General features: G+C 40.0%; 1 protein-coding gene across 2 annotated transcripts in view; it reads left to right on the top strand.

Moving 5' to 3' along the window:
- LOC120527687 (gamma-aminobutyric acid receptor subunit alpha-4-like) overlaps positions 1 to 23929 on the top strand; it is a 256176-nt gene that overhangs the window by 141465 nt on the left and 90782 nt on the right. Inside the window, exon 9 of one of the 2 annotated variants that reach the window (XM_039751388.1) lies at positions 997 to 1750. The exons of the other annotated variant lie outside the window; for it this stretch is intronic. Coding sequence (XP_039607322.1) covers positions 997 to 1176 — 180 coding nt within the window. The 3' untranslated portion in view covers positions 1177 to 1750. Of the gene's footprint in view, positions 1 to 996; positions 1751 to 23929 lie in introns of those variants that run through there. 2 annotated transcript variants of the gene reach the window in all.

The following is a 23929-nucleotide window of genomic DNA, read 5'->3' as shown; positions in this document are numbered from 1 at the left end:
GCTCTTGTCTGGATGTGGTTTCATACATTAATTCTGCACAGCTCTCATTTCATATTTAAATAAAGTTCTCATGTGAAAAAGAAAATCACCAGAAGTGTGCAGATGACTGGGCAACTATCCAACAGGGATAAGGTGGCTGTTAGGCAATGGTGGAGGGTTTGACACTGAAGACTTTTTCTTTGGAGGAGACACAGTAATGTGCACACTGGTGTGTTTTAGTGTGTCTTCATGCAGGCAATTTGCAGTATATTACATTTTTTTAAAAAAAAAGCATTCCTCTGCAGTGATGTAAACAAGAGGCATAAAGAGAATTAATGGTACAGATTACATACATTCCACAAAAAGAAAAGATGTGTGAACGATATTCCTTTTTTCCAACTCCAAATAAATGAGGTGTGATCAAAATGACTATTAACACAAGCACCTGTAAAACCTAGCAACTTGAACATAAGAATATTTGACTGTGAAAGCTAATACACATAGTAAATTGTTCATAATGCTTTCCCATGATGCTCATTACCTTGCTTGTGTAATCACTCATCTGTAGCTGATCAGACGTCTTTATCTTTGCCAGTGAGCTTTCCATGGAAGTAGCCCTTCAGATTAGGAAATGTATAGGGCAAGTAAGGCATGTTTTTGAATTTACAATTATGCAAATGCAAATGCAATCCATTCAGAATGAGCAGGGTGTTATCATGGAGCTGTAGTGGAATGCCAGTCTTCCCTCACCACTTTCCTTAAGTTACTGGCAAACATCAAAGCAAATCAGCATAATATTGAGCACTCCTGTGGACCCTTTGAGGCACACAAACAACATGGACTATGCCCTAAAAATCCTAAAAAAGCGTATACTTAGTCTAACTGACAGTGGCATGCACCTTGAATTTTTACTGTTGTTTTGGTTGTTGTTGAAACTTTGGGTCATGGAGATGTATCCAAGGTTCATCCAAAGTTATGAAAAGTCTCATAAATATTTTCCCATCTCATTTTTTTCAGCTCAGAATTTTCCTTGGGACACTGGATGCACTGATGCTTCAGTCAACATTCAGAGCTGCCAACATGCACAGAACTTGCTCATGTTTGATTATTCATGAGAGACACAGCCAATTCAAAACTATTGTCTATACCATCTGCTATCTCACACAAGGTTACCTTTCGATTTCCCATTTTAATTAACTCCATCTTGCCAATATTTTCTCCTGTCATTGTTGCTCAAGGCTCACAAGACCTTGGGTCATCCTAAGAGATGTCCTGCTATAACAGAAATTCAGTTCATCTCTTAACTGAATGAATAATCTTCTCATGAAGAAGACTGCTCCTGATATGTTAATTGCAATCTATCTTTTCAATGTGGCATACACTTAAGAGAATATCCGGACTCAAACTCGTCAAGACCTAAGTAACACTTTATTTTAAATATCAAACAAAGTTGAATTCAATTTTTCTCTCGTTCACTAACTACATTAGGTTTGCTAGCTAGTTAAGAATCACACCCCATAGCTGGCGAGTGAGTGAGGAGAACACCATTCCACCACCGGTCTGTTGCGTGGATCTCGGATTCGCACAAATAAATCGGTAATGCAAGTGAACAATGATATATAGCAAAATGACAGAAGTTGCAAAATCAATAGTAATATTATTAAACCTTCAAAATAATGCACAGTTAAAGTCTCAACAGCATTCTACATACATCTGGGAGTCTGCCTTGTCTGACATGAATGTCATGAAATCAAAGTTCAGAACAAGATGACAGATGAACATTTAAATGACTCCATAAGAGTGAACCTAAGTGGCTACACTCCACCATACACCTCTCTTGTTGACTCCATGCAGTGCCAGTCATCTGACTAACTAAAAAGCACATCACACATGCAACTGGACATGTGAATACTCTTGTGAAGTGAAACAGTGACATGTAACAAAATGACAAATGAATAAGTCATATCTGTGTATCTGTAATTGCATTGTTTTGTTTTGACAGCATTCATATTTTAATTCAATAGTGTGAGATACACTAGAAAATGCATACAGATGTAAAAAATGCACTTGCAGGTGAACTAAATTTTTTTTGTGATGTTTTAATGCAAAATGTGAGTTGTGGACACCAACATTTTGTAAATGTTCAGGCAAAACAAGCTTATTCAAGCTTATTGGGTTGAACTAAACTATGAGAATAAATGTTAGAAAACAATAGTAGCTCTCGGCTATTTTCATTTTGTAAAAGTAGCTCTCAGGGGAAAAAAAGTTGGAGACACCTTTTCTTGAGTCATCATTACAAATGACTTTCAAAATGGATGTACTTTATTTACACCAGTGGTGGAGCACCTAGGGCAGGGGTACTCAAAGATTTTGAATGCCAGTCCACATTCAGTTCGCTACCAACCATCGGAGTCCGCTATAGCCAGTTTTACCGTGTAGATCTGTAGGACTGTAGGTGTAGGTCTGTAGGAGGCTAGAAATAGATTCAACGCAAATGATAAAATTTTTACAGAAGACCAAGACATACACAAAACATGGAAAACAATTCAAAAAAGTCACATGACTACTTGCAATTAACACACCAATTACAACAGTTGGTACGTAAATGATTGTCACTCAGTGTGAAGTGTGAAACTGTTGTTTCGATTTCATGGCAGCATAGTTCGGTGAGTAACCAGTCAGTGCAATTCTCATTGCATTCCTGAGGTTCTGGTCGGTAATTACACTTCGATGTTTCGTCTTGATAGTGTTCATAGTGGAGAACGCACACTCACAAGAATATGTTGAACCAAACATAGTGAGCACGGAAATCGCCAGTTTCTTTGCAGCAGGATACTGAGAATCTGGAGCAAATTTTGACCAAAAAATTGTTATGCCGACTTCATTCAATATTGCTTTCAAAACGTGAGAAGCTTGCAAATCAGCTGCTTCCATTTGCAACAGTGACGGGTTTGAGTTCGGAAAAATTGAGGCAGCCACAGATGTCCATTCACCGTCAGGCTGGACAATGAAAGGATCAACAACAAACAAAAACACAGGCTTCAGTTTTCTGAAATCCTCAAAACATTCATCAAACTCGAAATGATGTAGAAATGTGGAAATCAACTGAAAACATGCCTGTTGATCAGCTGTCATGCAGCTCTTCATGTTTGGGAAATGCAGCATCTTGCCACCTTACAAGTCATTGATGAAAATGCTCAGTTTTGTTTCAAAGGCACAACATTTTTCTTGCAATTTGAAAACGGTTTTGTCTGCACCCTGAAGTGACAGATTCAGTGTATTTATTTGTCCCATAATATCAACAAGAAATGCCAGCAGTGCGACTTTGTCACTGTCTTGAAAAAATGTAAAAAATTCGGCAGCTTTCTTTGTATTCAAGGACTGCAGGAAGTCAGCTACATCTTCACAGAGAATTCAGAACCTTTCCAACACACAGCCCTTGCTTAACCATCTGACGTCATTGTGAAGCAGCAAATCTCCAAATTCTACAGACATCTCTTCAAGAAAAGAACGAAACAGACGATGCTGCAGAGACGAATTACATCGTAAAAAAATCACTAATTTCACAAGAGTAGGCATCACTTCCGCCAGTTTGTCACAAAGTTTTGAACAGAGGGCCGACTGATGAATGATGTAGTGATAAGCAACAAGGTTGGGCTGAAGTGCCTTCATACGAGTGACAAGTCCTCTGTCTTTACCAGTCATTGTTGGTGCCCCATCTGTTGTAAGGGAAACCATTTTGTTACATCCAATCCAGCTGTGTGCATAAACCGCGATAATGCTGAAAACACATCCTCACCGTGAGTCTGTTTTGCTAGCGGTAGTAATGTCAGAAACTCTTCAACAAAATTATGGCCATCAAAAAATCTTGTTAACACACAGAGTTGAGACATATAAGTTTTATCAGTGGATTCATCGCACGCGAGAGCATACAATTCAGGCTGTTTAAGATCTGATATTAACAGACCACCGAAATTGTCAGAAAGGTCATCTGCATGACGACTAACAGTACTGTCTGATAATGGTATCTGCTGAATCAATTCAACACACTTTTTGTCGTTAAACAGAACCGAAGAAGCAGATATCATGCATTCTTTAACAACCTCTGCATCAGTAAATGCTTTCTTATGTCTGCCAAGAACCCAAACAATGCGTAGCGAAGCTTCTGTAACATTTGATTGTGTGGTGGTCGCTTTCGTCATCAGCGATGAACTCGCTACCAACGACGACTTAAGGGCGTTGATCTTATGCGAATGGAGCTCTGACTTTGGTGGATAATTCGCATTGTAGTACTCGCCGTGTTTCGTCTCAAAATGTTGTTTTACATTGCTACTTTTAATCACGTTTACCATTTCCTAGCAATTTTATAGACCAAACGGCTTGTAAAAAAGACCAAAAAATGCCAGTAGACCAAACGCAAATTTTATATGCCAAACAGCTTTCAAAAATGCCAGATTTCAGTTATTTGGCATAAAAAAATGCCAGTTGGCAACCCTGCTACAGAGTAAATAATAAAACAACAATAATTTTGGTGCTTTTATATTCGGACTTTTGACTTACGCAGAAGACAGTCGCGGTCCGCCAAAAACATCTTGGCGGTCCGGATTGTGGACTGCCGTCCGCCGTTTGACTACCTCTAAGCTAGGGCCTCTGTAGTAAGGCTGAAAGTTTTAAAAGAATTGCTTCCTTTTCATTTGCATATAATAGCTGGAAAACAGTTTTAATTACATAAATACTTATAATCCAAGTAAAGGCTCCAGAGTCAGGGAGAAGCACCAAGTTCCTGAGGGCACACATCACGGATGACTTGACATGGACTACAAACACCACCTCCCTCGTCAAGAAAGCACAGCAGCGCCATCACTTTGTGTGATGGATGAGGACAGTTAACCTCCCTCTACATGTCCTCACCATGTTCTACATCTTGACCAGCAGCCTTTCAGTCTGGTATGGCAGCTGCACTGTTCCGGATCAAAAGACCCTCCAGAGAGTGGTGAGGACAGCAGAGGAAATCACTGGAATCACCCTCCCATCTATACAAGTCATGCTGTCTTAGGAGAGCCACCAAAATAGTCAGAGACCCCAACCATCCAGCTCATGGACTCTTCAAAGCGTTGCCCTCTGGCCAACACTACTGCAGTATGCAATGCTAGTCTGCCAGACTCAGTAGGAGTTTCTTCCCACAGGCCATCAGACTACTCAACTCACTCTAACATCAAACAACATGCTGACCTACTGGGACTGTTAAATTCCTGAACACACACACCCACAGACTGCTTGAACACATACAGTATACTGTATATTCGGAATCTCATATCTCTGAAAATGCTGTTATGCCTGAGCATTATGTTAACATTTTTCATCACTTGAACACAACTATTCACCAATGTCATCTATTGGATTATACATATATTCTGACTGTTTATGCTGTCTGTTATGTTTATTTGTTGTTGTATATTATGCACTTGTTTTTATGTTTGTGTTTGTACATTGAGTCTGGAGAAGAACAATTTTGTTCAGCTGTGCAGTCCTTGCTGTCTGGTTTGAATGACAATAAAGTTGATCCATCCATCCATAAGTCAGCACACAGAGAAGCGGTATATTCTAGTAACTCCCCAATGCCATTAAGTATCATCCAAAGGTCCAAAATTAGTTAATCATTAAAAGTCTTGGGTAAATATCTTGTTCGTAGAATATGAAATCTTATATGTAGAGCGCAAAATAAAAAGTTGAACAGTCTTATGACCTCATCTCTAGTTTAAATGTGTGGGCACAAATGAAGTCAGTTTAACGTTACATTTGTAGTCTTTTCTTTCTTCTTTAATCTGGTACACAGTGGTGGTGCATTGCACCTCTTCTCCTGGCCTAAGTATGTCACAGACACCTGTGATGCTGGAAAGAAGCAGGCAGCTTCACAAGATTTTTCTGTTAATGGTGACACACGTATGGGGTGTAGAATGCCCAGAGGAGGTAGGTGGTCATTTGGCTTTGTTACCCCAAAAAGTTTCCATTCCACTAAATGGAGTTTTTATTTTCCTTTACTCGCTGGCCATTTGACCATAACCTTTACTTTTAAGCTGGATGTTATGATTCCTTGTTATTATAAATAACTGTTCTTTAGTTTTTGTATTTCTTTTGTAACTCTGTTCAGCCGTTATTCTTGTAAATATGTTACATAAACAAATTTTTAAAACATATTGCAAAAACAAGCACTGTAGTGTAAGATATCACAGTGGATTTTCAGCATATGAGATGTTTAGAAGAGTTTTTAAAGATGGCAGCAGTGCATGGCAAAGATTTACAGTACTATGAAAATCCCATTTTCTAAAGTACCTATTAAGGTCTCAGAAAGATTATCAGACTAACCTGAAAAAGTGTGTCAGGAGATGAAAGCATCTGAAGGAACCGGCTAAGGTCTTATACTGAGATATCTAACAGAAAATGAGTCGACCAAACCAGGTGCTCTAAATCAAAACCGTGTTCAAACAAAATGTTACCAAAAGTCCTTTCATCCATCCATTTTCTAACCCGCTGAATCCGAATACAGGGTCACGGGGGTCTGCTGGAGCCAATCCCAGCCAACACAGGGCATAAGGCAGGAACCAATCCTGGGCAGGGTGCCAACCCACCGCAGGACACACACAAACACACACCAAGCACACACTAGGGCCAATGTTAGAATCGCCAATCCACCTAACATGCATGTCTTTGGATTGTGGGAGGAAACTGAGCACCTGGATGAAACCCACGCGGACACGGGAGAACATGCAAACTCCACGCAGGGAGGACCCGGGAAGCGAACCCTGCGAGGCAGCAGCGCTACCATTGCGACACCGTGCTGCCCAAGTCCTTTCACTACTTTGTAAATTACTCTTATCTATGAAGACTTTATTTTGAAAGAGAAAAAAAAATACTTGGATGAATGCTGATGGGTGTCACCATCTAACAATATAGGTGCAGCATGACATCTAGTTGTGTAATGATCTCTTTGCAGGCCGTGGCCTATGGTGCACCTTACCAACCACATGACTTGGAACTGATCGGCATTGGGGCATCAAGTAGCCAGGATGAGTGGGGAAGACACAGGCAAGGTTTTACAAAAATATACTGTTTGTTATTAAAACAAGTGATATCAAAATATCAGTTTTATCCAAAGTCAAAGTTCTGTGAAACACGTGCCAATCAAAGTGCACAGCTCAAATATATGAATATATATTGAAAAAAAAGTAAACTCCATCACTATAATCCTGTTCCTCTCTGTTTTGTCCCGGCTGTTAGAAGGGACCACCTGTGGCAATGCACGACCTCGAGCTTTACCAAATGAGGTTAAATTAATGCTGTACTGAACACTGTAACTTGAAAATGTAAGATGGTGCCAGCTTCTAAGAAGGGCACTTACCGTTTTGTGTTGAAGGCGCTGCCGCGAGAACTTGGGCCCATCTATTGGGGTGTGCGCTGTGAGGCGCGGTAGATCTGACCACACGTGGACGGCCAGTACGGGCTCCTCCGCAGGCGTTCAGGTTCACACGCCGGTGTCCTCGCAGCCTGCCCGTGGCGGGTGCTTTAAGGTGCGCCGAGCCTGGCAAAGAAAGCTGGCATTTGTAGTTATAACTGAGGTTGAGTATAAAGATGGGAATCCCAATAAATAAGGCGTACTTACTGGAGCGTCTGCAGCAAGCACGCTTGAGCTCAGCATAGTCCGTGGGGCTTAAGCACGCGTGACAGGCAGGGGTTCGATTTTAAATACATAGTTGCCCGGGGCATGTCACGGCACGTGGTATGTCGCCTACCTGGATAAGTGCGTGGGGTTGATTGGCCGGACAGTCCTGCCGGTGATACAGAGTTGCCGGCCAACTGGGGCGTGAATGGACCTAAAGGCGAGGTAGGGTTAAGCACTGCTGAGCTATTGAGGGAGCAGCTGTTTTTCTTGATGGCGTTGTATATTTATATATATTGTAACGATCTGGGAAAGAAATTGCCACTAGGCAGTGTGTTCTAAAAAGTTTAAAAAAGAGGGGCGGGCCGAGACACAACTGCCACTCTTAATAAAACAGCTTCTGGGGTGCTGGGCATGAGGGACTTTTGGAAAAAAAGGAGGTTCAGGAAAAGGAAGAGTGTGTGTGTGGGATGGGTTTTTTTTAGTGTGGAGTGTTTTGTTGTTGTCCTGACTAAATCGTTTTTCGGCTTGTGAAGTCAGAAGAAAAATAAATAAAAACCATTGATTAGTTTTTTTGACAATTGCCACCACTTGCTTGTGAGGTTCATTTGCCCATCTGGGTGATAGTTTTGGTGAAGGTATATATACGCTGCTCACAAAAATTAAAGGAACACTTTAAAGAAACACATTAGATACATCAGATCTCAATATGAAGTTGGATATCTATACAAATAACGACAGGGCAATGTCTTAGGAACAAAAGGATGCCAAGTCTTTTAATGGAAATAAAAGTTTTCTGCCTACAGAGGGCTCAATTGTGTAGACACCCTAAAATCAGAGTGAAATGAAGATGTGGCAGGCTAGTCCATTTTTCAAAAACTTAATTTCTGCTACTCAAAATGCTTTTCAGTATCTTGTGTGGCCCCACGAGCTTGTATGCATGCTTGACAACGTCGGGCATGCTCCTAATGAGACGACGGATGGTGTCTTGTGGCATTTCCTCCCAGATCTGTATGAGGGCATCCCTGAGCTGTTGTACAGTCTGAGGAGCAACCTGGCGGCGCCTAATGGACCGAAACATAATGTCCCACAGATGTTCTATTGGGTTTAAGTCAGGGGATCGTGAAGGCCATTCAATTGTTTCAATTCCTTCATCCTCCAGGTACTGCCTGCATACTCTTGCCACATGAGGCCGGGCATTAGGAGGAAACCAGGACCTACTGCACCAGCGTAGGGTCTGACAATGGGTTCAAGGATTTCATCTGATACCTTATGGCAGTCAGAGCACCATTTCCTACGCAGTAGATGTCTGTGCGTCCCTCCATGGATATGCCTCCCCAGACCATCACTGACCCACCACCAAACCTGTCATGTTGAACGACGTTGCAGGCAGCATATCGTTCTCCTTGTCTTCTCCAGACTCTTTCACGTCTATCACAGCTGCTCAGGGTGAACCTGCTCTCGTCTGTAAAAAGTACAGGGCCAGTGGCGGACTTGCCAATTCTGGTGTTCTTGAGCAAATGCCAGTCGAGCTCCACGGTGCTGGGCAGTGAGCACAGGGCCCACTACAGGACCGGGCCCTCAGGCCATCTTCATGAAGTCTGTTCCTGATTGTTTGGGTAGAGACATTCACACCAGTGGCCCTCTGGAGGTCATTCTGTAGGGCACGAGCAGTGCTCAGCCTGTTCCGCCTTGCACAAAGGAGCAGGTATCGGTCCTGCTGATGGGTTGAGGACCTTCTACGGCCCTGTCCAGCTCTCCGAGAATAACAGCCAGTCTCCTGAAATCTCCTCCATGTTCTGGAGATTGTGCTGGGAGACACATTAAACCTTCTTGCTGCAGCACGTGTGGATGTGCCATCCTGGAGAAGTTGGACAACCTGTGCAACTTCTGTAGGGTTAAGGAATCGCCTCATACTGCCAGTAGAGATGATTACTCAAGCCAAAACTAGCACGAGTGGAAAACCAGCCAAAAAGATCAAGAGGGAGAAACTTGAAATGACCTCCACATGTAAAACCAGTCCTGTTTTGAGGGTTTTCTAATTGTTGCCACTTTAGTGCACCTGTCGTTAAGTCCATGAACACCAATACAGCTGAAAGTGATTAACAATGACCTCAGCTGCTTAACCAACCAGAAAATTATCAGACAGGTTTAATTGATTTCATGCCAGGCCCAATAAAAAAGTGTTCCTTTAATTTTTGTGAGCAGTATATATACATATTTGGTTTTGAAATAGATTTTCTTTTGGGATAGGTGAAATTGTTTTTCTTTTTGTATATAAACAAAATTGATTTTTCTTGTATACTGTATATTTTTCCTCTATTTTTTTCCCTTTTGAGGAGCTTCCTGAGCCAGGGATAAAGGAAAACTGCCTTTATTTTTGGTGTGTGTGTGTATGTGTGTAGTATGGAGAACTATAGACATGCACTGTACTTACTGTAAATACACCGATTTTTTTTCCTTTTCGTTTCTATTTGCTTTTTGATGAAGTGTCAGCACTGAAGTACTGTGAAACAAAGCCTGCCTGACACTGTTGTATTTTTGTTGTACAGCTGTCTTCTAAATAAACGTGCACCTTTCACCCATCAATTTTGGTCTGTGTCTCTTCTCTCTTCTGATCCCATTCGGCTCATGAATCACTGCACAACAAAGCTTTTACTTCTTGAACACTGTTGGGTGTTTCTTATAGATTTTTGGGTGTTGATCACGAATATCACATCAAAATTTACCCATCACATACCGTCATTATTTTTTATTATATTTGTATCCAAACATTTTCGCTTCCATAAGTGACTTATCAACAACGGTTTGTGCAGCCTGTGCATGTCCATGCATGGAGTCAGGACAGGCTGGAAGCTGTTCTGTGGAGGTTGACATCCTGGGCATGCTTGAGCAGGTCTGAATGACCTTGACGCTGTCTCAGCATGCTATAAAGGTGACTTGCATACACCGATCCTGCTCATTTGGTTTATAGTCAGTGTGTACGTATAGTATCAGTATAGTAAAGTAATAATAATAATTCATTTTATTTATATTGCACTTTATATTTAACAATCTCAAAGTGCTACAAAATAAGAATAAATTCACAAACAAGATAATCTATAGAAATAATTTAACAAAATGCCTTTCTAAAAAGATAAGTTTTTAGGTTTCGGTATAAAAGTATAAAAGTATAGTATCTATAGCAATATAACAGTAAGTAAGCTTGATGCTATAGACGTTTTAGTGTCTCGTCAATGTCGTAACAGCCGCGATACACTCTGCTATATCTGTGGCGAATATACACTTGTGCCTCAGAGACGTTGGATGACTGCTTTTGTGAAGAAAGCTTATCATCTGTATTTCGGATGCAAAATTGGTGATCAAGACAAGGAATGGGTGCCTCACATTTGCTGTGCAACAAGTGCTGTCAGTCTGAGAGGTTGGCTCGGAGGCACTCGAAAGACGATGCCGTTTGCTGTTCCAATGATATGGCGAGAACAGAAAGACCATGTGATGGACTGTTACTTCTGTTTGACTAATGTGTCTGGTTTCTCTGCCAAAAACAAGAAGTCAATTGAATATCCTAATCTGCCTTCAGCAATGAGACCCATGCCACATGACAACAGTCTTCCAATTCCAAAACCAGCAGAGGACTGGACCTTAGACAAACCAGATGAAGAAACTTCAATATAGGGTACTGACAGTGACATTGACCCGGATTTTGAACCGTGCTCATCAGGCGATCCACATCTGATAACACAGTCTGAATTGAACGATTTGGTCAGAGATTTGGGTCTGTCAAAAGCAAAAGCCGAGCTGCTGGGTTTGAGACTGCAGGAATGGTGTTTGCTGTCACCAGGTATGAAAATTTCTGGACATTATGATATAACCAAATTTTTTGCACAAGTTGACAGTCTCTGTTTCTGTTGTGACATTGAAGGATTGTTCTAGGCCTTGGGTTATGATCACAGACCGGAAGACTGGCGTCTCTTCATTGATTTGTCAATATTAAGCCTGAAAGCTGTTCTGCTACACAATGGCAACGTTTATCCTTCAGTATGTGTTGTCTATGCACCACATATGAAAGAAACGTATGAGAATATGGAACTGTTGCTGAAGCACGTGCAGTATAGTAGGAACAACTGGAATATCTGTGGAGATCTTAAAGTTGTTGCTCTGTTACAAGGACTGCAGCTTGGCTATACAAAGTACTGTTGTTTCATCTGTGAATGGGATAGCCGTGCCAAAGAGTCACACTATTCTCGGCAGAACTGGCCACTCCGTAAAAAGTTAGTTACAGGACAGAAAAATGTGGCACATGAATCACTTGTCGACCCGGCAAAGATATTTCTGCCTCCTCTTCACATAAGACTGGGACTCATGAAGAATTTCGTGAAAGCACTGAACAAGGAAGGTGAAGATTTTCATTATTTAAGACAGATGTTCCCAAGAATAACTGACGCCAAGATCAAAGAGGGCATTTTTGTTGGCTTCCAGATCAGACATGTTATGAATGACAAGTGGTTTGAAAATCTGTTATTTGGGCCGGAAAAAATTGCCTGGAAAGCCTTCAAAGACGTTGTTGACAATTTTCTGGGCAATTACAGAACCCCAAACCACATTCAGCTGATGGAAAAACTTCTCAAAGCATACAAGACAATGAAGTGCAACATGTCACTCAAGATTAATTTCCTTCACTCACACTTGGACTTCTTCCCCGCAAATCTCGGTACTGTCAGTGACGATTATTAGATAATTGATAATTATCAGATGTCCAGAGTATGGGTTGGGACCACTTTCCCACTACACGGGATAGAATGACCTTCCAACTTATAAACAAAACACCAATCCCAGTGATGACTCTAGTTTTGCTCCCTTCATCCTTTTGCAGACTACTCAAAGGAACCACCAAGGACTTTGGCGCCTTAAACATAAACATACCAAGCATCCCTGTCCTGTTCTTCCAGGTTGCTCCAGGGACCAAGAAAGACTTCTTTAAAAAGAAAAAAAACTCAAAGGAAAAGCTAATATCCAACTCATCACATTTAATCCCATTCCTCTCATTGCTCTAGCTGCTCAGAAATTCCTTCCAACAATCCTAGGCAGACACCTTGCCCTGCTTCCCCAACCCCATAACCCCAGAAAGAAGCCTAAAAATCTGTAACTTGTGCTGCGCAAACTGCTACAGATGCTCCACCTTCTGATTACTCTCTGGAAAGTAATCATTTTCTTGACATCTCTCTCTCAAGCCCTTTTCTCACAATGAAATGACTTAGCTGACTTTTACTCATTAATTCTCAGCTCAGTATTTCACACCCAGATGCTTTTGCACATCCCAACCTGGATGGAGTAAGGTAGCGTCATTTATTTCCATAAATGGAGTGGATAATCTCATGAATGATCACAGTGCCTATCCAGTACAGTGTCCAGATTGCCAAGTGGATGCACTGTTGAGTGGACTTTGTGTTGTCAGTGGTAACTAACTAGGATCTGACGTCATTACTCCCTATCTGTTAAACCAAATGTGTCCTTCTTGAACAAGTTTGTATGACATTTTCATGTTACCCCAGAAAAGTTTTTGCCATGAGCTGGGCTTCATATATGCTCTGGGAATTCACTTTGGTATTTGTCTTCTGGCTGTTTATAGCTGCCTTTCTGTCCTTCATTTTATTTGTTAAAATGATTTTTTCTTATAAATTATTCTTCTACTGGATTTTCCTGTCTCTGTCTTTCTTTTCTTGCAACTAAGAAAGTCTTAACCTTCTGTTGGAGGTCTGTTGTCTCTCTCTCCTTTCCTATCCGTAAATCTGCTTTGTCCAGTCTTCTCCTTCTTAAAATATTGGTGTTTTCTACATTCAGAAATGGAACTACTACATGGAGGATCCTACTCATACTTCACTTCTTTAACCCATTCAAGTATATTGGCTGTGGAAGCTGTGGTTCCTGACCCTGCTCCATCTATGTATCTGTAGCCTTCTGCATACAATTAGGGAAAGCTATTTTTGTGGATGAAGAGGTGTCATTCAAGTACAAGTGTTAGGTGATCGATGATTACGATTAGAAATGTAATTATCTTACCCAGTTGGAATAATCCTAAAGCACCCTCTATATGAAGTCTGTTTGATAACATCATCAATGCAAGACAACAAAAAGAAAAAAGACCAGGAAATGAGGTTCTTTTTTTTAGGGGAAAATCAGGAGAAAAAACAGAGGCCAGGCAGCAGTGCTGGTTAAAGCCCATATGGAGTTATAGGTGGGAATAGGGCCCTGCTCGGCGTATAGACCATGTGACTCTTGAATTACCAAAACAGGGGTCCTTGGTGTCCAGAGTGCAAACTGTGGAAGAAATGTAATCGATACAAATAATTACTCCAAAGAATCAGGCAGGAGGAAGCTTGTTATCTGTTTTTATTTCTTTTTGTAAAAAGGAAGACCCGTGCAGTCAACAGATTAACAGGTGGGGATTCTCAATGAACAAAGGGCATAGCCCTTATTTATACACTTGACTTCACATAACATATTTGTATATCTCAGTTATAATATAAAAGAATACATCTTATTGGGTACAAAGATAAGGCGACTTGATAATAATTCATTGGTTTGTTAAACCACAAAATCTCATGCTGTACACTTTATCTCCTTAATTCTAATTGGTTAAAGTCCATGTCCCATACAGGGCCCTCGTAGCACCTCACTTGGGCAGGCACCTTCAGAGATTCCACAACTCAGGACTGGACTAGGAAGCTTATTCAGGCCAGGAATCCCAAGTCTAAACTAGGCCACTCAATTTACATAAAAAACCCCCGACAAACTCCATTTTGTCTTGGAATTTTTTTTAAAAAATGAGGAGACAGTAGACTCAGCTTTTACACATTCATCTCACTCTTAAATATTAGTCTCAAGACAACCTCTAATAAAGTATGGAACGACACTTCATAATTGAATAAAAAGCCATGTAGTTCTATATCAAAACAAATGTACAAAAAGGACTGAACCAGAAAAAGTAGTTGTCAGTGGAATCCACAGTGCACAGTTATGTTTGCAATTTCAACTGTGAGTCTGGAACCTAAACAGCCGAGCTGCTGTTAGTGTCTGGATGGTAATGCTGAATACTGTTCCACAAAGTTTAAAGTGTTGGTCAAAAAAGACCACTTTGAATTTCTTCAATAGACAAAAAACTCAAAAAATGTCTTAATGCCACAGAATTCTGTCAAGCATTTTTTAAAGAATGCACTTAGTAAATAAAAAACTATGAAACATTTCATGTAACCTATTCAGTCACTCTATCAGCATAGCACTAAGATTTAACTGTCAGGGAGACACTTTAAAATATTTTATTCATTCCAATCACATATGTGTTTTTATTAATAAAAAAAAAAAAAATAAAACATTTTGTGTAGCTTATTCAGTTACTCTGTGGGAAAAAGGAAAAAAAAAAAAACATAAAAGTGTGATCATACGCTACACTTCATTAAAATTTGAAACAAAATAAAACAAAATACCAAAACCCATGCTACATCCAAATATAATTCAAAGTTTATTGTAAGGTTTCTAAACTATTTTGGGACTTCCCCCAAAGGGATGACATGCCAAAGAGTGTCCCAAAGCTCAATCGCCGCATCTGTGGAAAAGAGCATATCGGTTGCCAGGGCAACTGCAGGCTCAGAGCATTGTACAACTTGCTGTAAAAATGAGTCCGAAAAGATCATGGTCAGGCTATGAGCACCTGCCATTGATGGGTGATGCAAGAAACGTAACTGCAGGGAACAGTATTACTTGGCCATTAACCTGGCCACAACTGCCTGGTTGCCGTGTCTGTGTATAGGAGAGTGGTAGAGCTGGTAAAAATAAAGAAAGAAAAACTAAAGCAAACATTAAAGACCTGGGGCCTCATGTATGAACGGTGTGTACGCACAGAAATGTTGCGTAAGAACTTTTCCACGTTCAAATCGTGATGTATAAAACCTACACTTGCCGTAAAGCCACGCACTTTTCCACTGTACCTCATACCCTGTCGTACGCAAATTCTCCACTCGGTTTTGCAGACTGGCGGCACCCAGCGTCAAAGCAGTGCTACTGTTCCTGTGTGGTTACTCTTTATTTCTTAGATCCATTTTCCTGCCAAGGCTTTATAAATACACGGAAACTAACTGCATATTGTTTATTAGTGCAATGCATCTGATTGTAATTAACTTGTAACAATATAATGGTCCAGGGAATAGCCATAGTATTCCAAATACCGTAACTGCTTTAGCGTTGTTACTCTCACTGCACCACTCGGAGTATTTATATCACTGCATCTTAGTGGGGAATCACAGCAGCAGCTGATCGGAAAGAGAATTATCGGTATATAGCATCAAGTATACGCTGCCTCAGCCACGGCAAAACGTTTCAAAGCCTTTCCTGTACGGACCTCGCAGTTCAGAAACAGTTTCATCCCAAGAACTTTAAACGCACTCAATCAATTGCTCCTTGTAGAACTGTTTGTACTTATAAGTACAATCACCTCACTGTAATCTTGCGCTACAGTTATAATATTGCACAACCTGCGCCACTTTATAAAGCGCGTATTTACATATGATGATGATATCATTTTTAAGATCAAATGCAGCAAAATATGTTAATTATATTATATAGATAAAACTTTAACTTCATTTATCTAATCTGTATTGTTAATGATTAAACATGTGAGGACACAGTTCTGCAGCGCTAGCTAGTTCACAGATTGATCCTACCTTGTGCTGTATTCTTACTGGGGCTGACGCGACACTGGAAGGATAGATGGATTGAATAATTAAACATGTACTACAAAGATATTTAAATGTTCCTTAAAAGTTTTCAAGAATCATCGTTGTAAGCTTACAAATGGCTTAACGTCTATTACAGAGCTGATTGTCTGGCAATTGGGTATTTGGAGAAAGAAAAGTAAGCGCAGGAATTGGAGATTAGTACGTTTGAAAGAGACAGTACTGCTACAATAATTTCATCAAAGGTCGCGCACAATCACGCACTGTGTTCCCCTGTTTAATAACATGCTTTAACTCCTATCATCGTGAAAAAGATATCACGTATGCATCTCAGTATTTTAATTATTCAGAGAGCTGTAATATCATGAATGTATTGGATTCTGTGTACTGTCGGAGAAAGAGAAAGCGGAAGCACGTGGTGATTCACACACATAGAGCACAAGATCAAATACAAAACAAAGCATTTAACGTGCTTCTTTAATTACGATGTGATTTGACAAACTGGTTAATTAAACGATTTTAAGAGGAAGTTTGTGATGTTCTACTTTAATGACAAAATAAACTACGCAATTAAAGTGGAAATTTCGAGATTGAAGTTGACATTTCGTGCTTTTTTCCTATCGTGTGCCTTTTTTTTCTCTGTACCCTTATAAGCTTTAATATGAAACTCAGATGGTGGGCTACGACTCGCCTTTTCATAGCGACTTTTATATGTGACAACTTCTTTTTTATTCTGGGCACTGTGCGAATTTGTGAACTTGAGCTTTTGAGTTTCTCCAACAAGTTATGTCAGTCGATCGGCTTCCTTTTGTTGTTTATACCACTGTTTAAATCAACAAATAGTATGTTTATCTTTGCCTCCACTTCAAATTCTTATATTTTCCCCCGTGCTTTTCCCATTGTCTTTTCACAGAACGCTGAGCTTAAGGGCTATTTATATTGATTTACATATTCAAAGAGGCATATCTCTGGGAATTGGGGTGGGACAGCAGGCGCGTGCACGTGCGTTAGTTTTAACGCTGACCGGGATTCATGGAGTGGAAGAACTTGGAAGTTGGAGTACGCACAGATTCCTGCATCTGGATTTTTATGTGCGTAAGCACATTTCGGCTTTTGTGCTTACGTCATGTTATAGTGCAAATTCTACACACGCCGTTACACATGAGGCCCCTGGTCTAAAAATAATTTTTTTAATTAAACTGCAATTTTTTTTTTTATTAGAGTTGATTGCAATGCTTAGATAGTCTAAAAAGATGAGGCAGTAGGCATAAGAAGGTTTAGATATGGCCATCCCATATACTGAGAAAACTGCAGAGCAAAAAGAAACACGTCTTTACAGAATGGATTTCAAAACAGGACTTAACTAACATGGTGAGTCTGGTCTATTTAAATCAATCAATCAATGAATCAATCAATCAATCAACATTTATTTATATAGCACATTTTCATACAAAAAAATGTAGCTCAAAGTGCTTTACAAGATGAAGAATAGAAAAATAGAAGACACAATAAAAAATAAACATAAGTCAACATTAATTAACATAGAATAAGTAAGGTCCGATGGCCAGGGTGGACAGAAAAAACAAAAAAAAACTCCAAAAGCTGGAGAAAAAAAATAAAATCTGTAGGGATTCCAGACCAAGAGACAGCCCAGTCCCCTCTGGGCAATCTACCTAACATAAATCAAACAGTCCTCTTTGTATTTAGGGTTTTCATGGAAGGACCTGATGATGATGGTCACGTAGACTTCTGGCTTTCAGTCCATCAATGTTGGTGCATCATGATGCTTTGAGTAGGTGGTGGTGGCGCAGGCCGCCACCACAAAGAAACCGGAAAAAGAAACAGAAGAGAGAGTAGGGGTCAGTATGGATTTTGGAGCCACTGTGAATAGTTATTATGAAGAATTGAACATACAGAGTATCAGTATTAAGTTAAAGTGAAGTTATAAAAAGGCCATGTTAAAGTAATGTGTTTTCAGCAGTGTTTTAAAGTGCTCTACTGTATTTGCCTGGCAAATTCCTATTGGCAGGCTATTCCAGATTTTAGGTGCATAACAGCAGAAGGCCGCCTCACCACTTCTTTTAAGTTTAGCTTTTGGAATTATAAGGAGACACTCATTTGAAGATCTAAGGTTACGATTTGGAATATAAAGTGTCAGGCATTCCGATATATAAGATGGAGCGAGATTATTTAAGGCTTTATAAACCATAAGCAGTATTTTAAAGTCAATCCTGAATGACACAGGCAACCAGTGTAGTGACATCAAAACTGGAGAAATGTGTTGATTTTCTTTTCCTAGTTAGGATTCTAGCAGCTGCATTCTGCACTCGTTGCAAGTGATTTATGTCTTTTTGGGTAGTCCTGAGAGGGTGCGTTACAGTAATCTAGTCGACTGAAAACAAAAGCGTGAATTAATTTCTCAGCATCTTTCAATGATATAAGAGGTCTAACTTTTGCTATGTTTCTTAAGTGAAAAATGCTGTCCTAGTGGTCTGATGAATATGCGATTTAAAATTCAGATTACAGTCAACAGTTACCCCTAAGTTTTTTACTTCCGTCTTAACTTTTAATCCTAATGCATCAAGTTTATTTCTGATAACCTCATTGAATCCATTATTGCCAATTACTAAAATTTCAGTTTTCTCTTTATTTAGTTTGAGAAAATTACTATTCATCCATTCAGAAATACCAGTAAGACATTGTGTTAGTGTATCGAAGAGTCGGAGTCATCAGGTGCTATTGATAAGTACAGCTGTGTGTCATCAGCATAGCTGTGGTAGCTCACGTTGTGCCCTGAGATAATCTGACCTAACGGAAGCATATAGATTGAGAAAAGCAGCGGACCCAGGATAGAGCCTTGTGGAACACCATATAGATATCATGTGTCTTTGAGATGTGATTACCACAACTAACAAAGAATTTTCTACCTGCCAGGTAGGATTCAAACCAATTTAAGACACTGCCAGAGAGGCCCACCCATTGACTAAGGCGATTTCTAAGAATATTGTGATCAATGGTGTCAAATGCAGCACTCAGATCTAAGAGGATGAGAACAGATAAATGGCCTCTGTCTGCATTTACCCGCAAGTCATTTACTACTTTAACGAGTGCAGTTTCTGTGCTGTGATTTGTTCTGAAGCCTGACTGAAATTTATCAAGAATAGCATGTTTATTGAGGTGGTCATTTAATTGCAAAATGACTGCCTTCTCTAGAATTTTACTTAAGAAGGGCAGGTTAGAGATGGGTCTAAAATTTTCAGGCAGATGGGTCAAGATTATTTTTCTTGAGCAGGGGTTTAACTACAGCAGTCTTAAGACAGTCTGGAAAGACCCCCGTATCTAATGACGAATTAACTATGTCCAGAATATTATCAATTAGCACGCCTGATATTTCTTTGAAAAACCTGGTTGGTATTGAGTCAAGGACGCAGGTGGAGGGTTTCAGTTGAGAATAAAAGAGCAGACGTGTCAGAGAATGGTGTCTCGTATCAGACTCGAACTGTAAACACCACGGAGCTCCCCAAGATGTCCCACTGATTCGCATTAATGAAATATAGAAGACTCCTCTTTAGTTTATTTTTAGATCTCTGTACAGGCCATTGAGCATTCCTTTGTTTGAATGTATTTACATTTGGATACAAAGGGGTGACCTGGCCTGCACCCCGACACTTCCTCGACATTTTGAGTGTCCTTCTAATCATCCACAGTAATGTATATATTATAACATATGAGTACACTGCAATGTAAAGTAAATTAGGAGCGAAGGATGAATTTTAATGTAAGTTAAATATATCCTTTCTTTTGTACCATATTTTTCTTGTTTTAATATCTCTTCTGTGGGAATGTATTGGTTCAGGTTTGAGCTCCACCAGGAACATGTTCCCAAAGTGCATTCGGGATACAACTGAGCTCATCTGTGACAGTACGTTGTTCCAGTATGAATATAAGCATGGATGTGGATGTAAGTGTGCCCTGTGACATACTATTCAGAATTCATGTCAGCCTTTCATTCACTTAGGCCAGAATGGGGTCAGGCATCCCATAACCCTAAAATAATTGTGTTGAGAGTGGATGGATAGATGAACAATTTTATGGATGGAAGTGCAGTGTACTCTCCATAGGAGTTATCATCCTTATTGTATGCAGATTTTATAAATAATATTTAAAAATGAGACTTATATGCCGTATATAAAACATTACCTGTGTTAATGACAATAAAAACATAATATTTTACATTCTTGTAAAAGCATTCATTTTTGGTATTCAGTTAGATACAGTGAATTGTAATTGTTATAACCTTCTACAAAAATAAAAAAAATAATGTATTTAATATTATTTATCTTAACTACTGAGCTTTAAATTTTCTCACCTTTATATTGAAAGTCTGGTTTTCATAATCCTTTTTCAAAAATGTAAAAATATGTTGTATATTGAATATGGATTTCATTCTTCAGTTCTGAGAATGAATATCAAATTACAAATTAAAAATATGACTGAATTGTTTTTGGTATATTCTGTTTCTGTCAGTTGGGCTAACTGTGCACATTGTGTGATTTAGAAACACTGACCTGCATGTTAATTCAATGTGCCTTCATTTTAAATCTTAAAAGGTGTTATCAGTTACATTAAGTAAAATGAAGTTAAGTGAAGAAAAATACACAGCAGGAAAACATTCACATGTGCAATGGAAGAGCTTAGTTACTGTCAGCAGATGGCAGAGACACACTTTTTAGTAAATTCTCTTTAATGTTCTGCATATTTGGTGTATGCTAAATATATACATGATGCATTAGGGAAAATATTCTATCTTGTCATAATAAACAAAGGTTAAATGTGAATCCTGCAGGATTTTAAGGATCAATGTTTAGTTCTTTTACAAAAATTTGGATAACCTTCATGCTGTGACATATTACATAGAAACAAATATACACTTCAATTTTTTTTAGACGTTCTAATTTACTGTACCCATATTGCACATACATAATCACTTATAAGGGACTGGGGCTCCAGGAGTCTTAGATTTTACTTCAGGCTTGGGCAGCTAAACTGTTTTTTCTTCCAAAGGTTACTTATATATATATGGCCCAAAATCCAAGTGCTTCAAGTAATGATTAACAGTTTCAACATCATATTAATTAAATTAGCATATACTGTAGCTTCATGAATAACCAGTCATGATATAGTAAGCAACACTATTTGATTGAACCATTGTCTGTAAGCATTGGGTTGTTAATGGCATTCTCTAGATACAATAATAACTTTTGGTGCTGGTAAAAAAATGGTTAGTGTATCATCACATAATATTATAACTTTGTATGTTCTCATTCACTGGGTTGTTGAAAGCTGTACAGCTTTATATGAAGTTACTGATGTTTTCTGGATGCTTGTGTGTGATTCACGGATCAGTTATTTATTTACTTGGCCCCATTTTATTTATTTTAAAGGATTAGAAATACACATGTACAGCGATTACAGCAGTCAGAAAACTTTGCAGCATGTTGGCATTTGAAGACTGTTGTTGCTAGGTAACAGTTTTACGCAGCTTGGCAACTCGGTACACACCAGACGTCAATTGCTAATTGAGCTCAGTATTTAAGATAGCAGATTCATTTACTTACCACTTCATTTTGTAATACTCAACCCCAAACTTTATCCCTTGAAGAATTCTTTTCAGTTATCCTTCCTCCCACACATTTAATATATTGAGTGCTCCCTGATGTTTTTGTTAATTCTCATTCTGTGTACAGATCCTGTGCAAATACATTTCTGTTCTCTCTGGCTGGCTGCCTTTTAAAAACTGTAGTAATGATCAATTCATGCACACATTAGCAAATGTGATCCCTGCCTCAGTATACTTTTTCATTCAAAATAAATCTCATATTATATTTTTGTACAAACTTCTACATCATATATTTATGCAAAGGTATTGATTTTATAATACACTTTACAATGAATAAGGCACAAAGCAGTCAAGGATGGAATCAATGTTACTTTCCACACATTTGTGTTCCATATGAAATCAAATCAAATGAATTTCAGCACCCCACCTCGTGCTTTGTACAAATTCATGAACAGTGCCTCTTGTCAATGAATAACTTTGATAAGAACAGGCCACACAGCCAGCACAGCTCATCAATCCTGATTCATCTAATGTTTGGAAACTATCATTGAGTTCAATTTTGAAAGTTCCTAAAGTACTTCTCTCTACTATACAACTTGGAAAATAATTCTATATATCTATATTTTTTAGCATGAAGAAAAACGTTTTTCAACATTTTTCCACAATTTATGATTAACTACCTTCCATCTTTCCTCCCCATGCTTTTGTTGAAGAACTCATTTAAAAATATCTGCTGGGAGTCATTGTACCAATTCTATTTGTAATGTTGAGGTCTCCTCCTAACCCGTTTGCTTAAACTGAAAGGATTATACTCTTTCGCACTTTCCTACAGATGATGCTTGTTATTATATATATATATAACAAGTATCATATATGCTGCTTATATATATATATACACTGTATATATACCTGTATATATATATATATATATATATATATATATATACCTGTATATATATATATATATATATATATATATACTGTGGCATCCTGGGACGCCCAGGAGGACCGGAGGAGGGCTTGTGCCTCCTCCAGACCACGAGGGGGCATCCGCCCTGGTTATGTTGGGGGCCTAGGGTAAAGGGCTTAGAAGCCCAGCCCTGTAGGGACCCATGGCCACCGCCAGACGGCGCCCTGGTGCCTGTAGAAGTCTGGAGCCCAGCACTTCTGCCACACCAGGAAGTACTGGGGGGAAGAAGACAGGGGACACCCGGAGGGCTTCCGGGTGCGCAGCCGGCATTTCCGCCACACTGGGGCGTGTCTTCTGAGGAGTGCCGGGAAGCAGCTGGAGCCCATCCGGGTTCCTATTTAAGGGGCCACCTCCCTCCAGTCATTGGCGGAAGTCGGGTGGAAGAGAGACGGAGCTGGAGAGAGGACTGGAGGCAGCCAGGAGAGAGAGGCATTTTGACTGTGAGGCCTGGACATTGGGTGAACAGTGCAAGAGGCACTGGGGAGTGCACTGTAAATAATTGAAAATTATGTTGGGTGAACTTACGATGTCCGCCTGTCTGTGTCCAGGTTCAAGTCCACAATGGCGCCCAACGTGGGGCCAACCGTCTGGTGAAGACGGGGACCCCCAAACAATAAATATTTTGTGGACGGCCCGGAGCAGCAGCAGACCCCACACACTCGCCGCGGGAACGGCCTGTGCACAACCCCGCGGGAGCAGTTTACCCCAGGGACCGCCACCATACCATAGAATGGCCATTCCCGGGTGCGGAGGAAGGAGAACGGGCATCGCCTGAGTGCAGCAGGCTCCGAGAGTCGCGCTGTCGCAAAGGACGGCCCAGCCGGCGTGGCGACACAGAAGGCCACACCGAGGCAGGGGCCTCGGAGTGATGGGATCCGGGAGGTGAGTGCCCTGCCCTGCAGTAACTGGCCCTTCGGGGTCGCACTTACCTTGTTTCCTACAGGGAGGGACGATCCGGATCCGCGTCCGTGGCA

This window comes from Polypterus senegalus, chromosome 4 (genome assembly GCF_016835505.1).
Source record: "Polypterus senegalus isolate Bchr_013 chromosome 4, ASM1683550v1, whole genome shotgun sequence".
Classification (NCBI taxonomy): Eukaryota; Metazoa; Chordata; class Cladistia; order Polypteriformes; family Polypteridae; genus Polypterus; species Polypterus senegalus.
The sequence above is the reverse complement of the archived record's forward strand: the minus strand, read 5'-3'. Positions and strand labels throughout refer to the sequence as shown.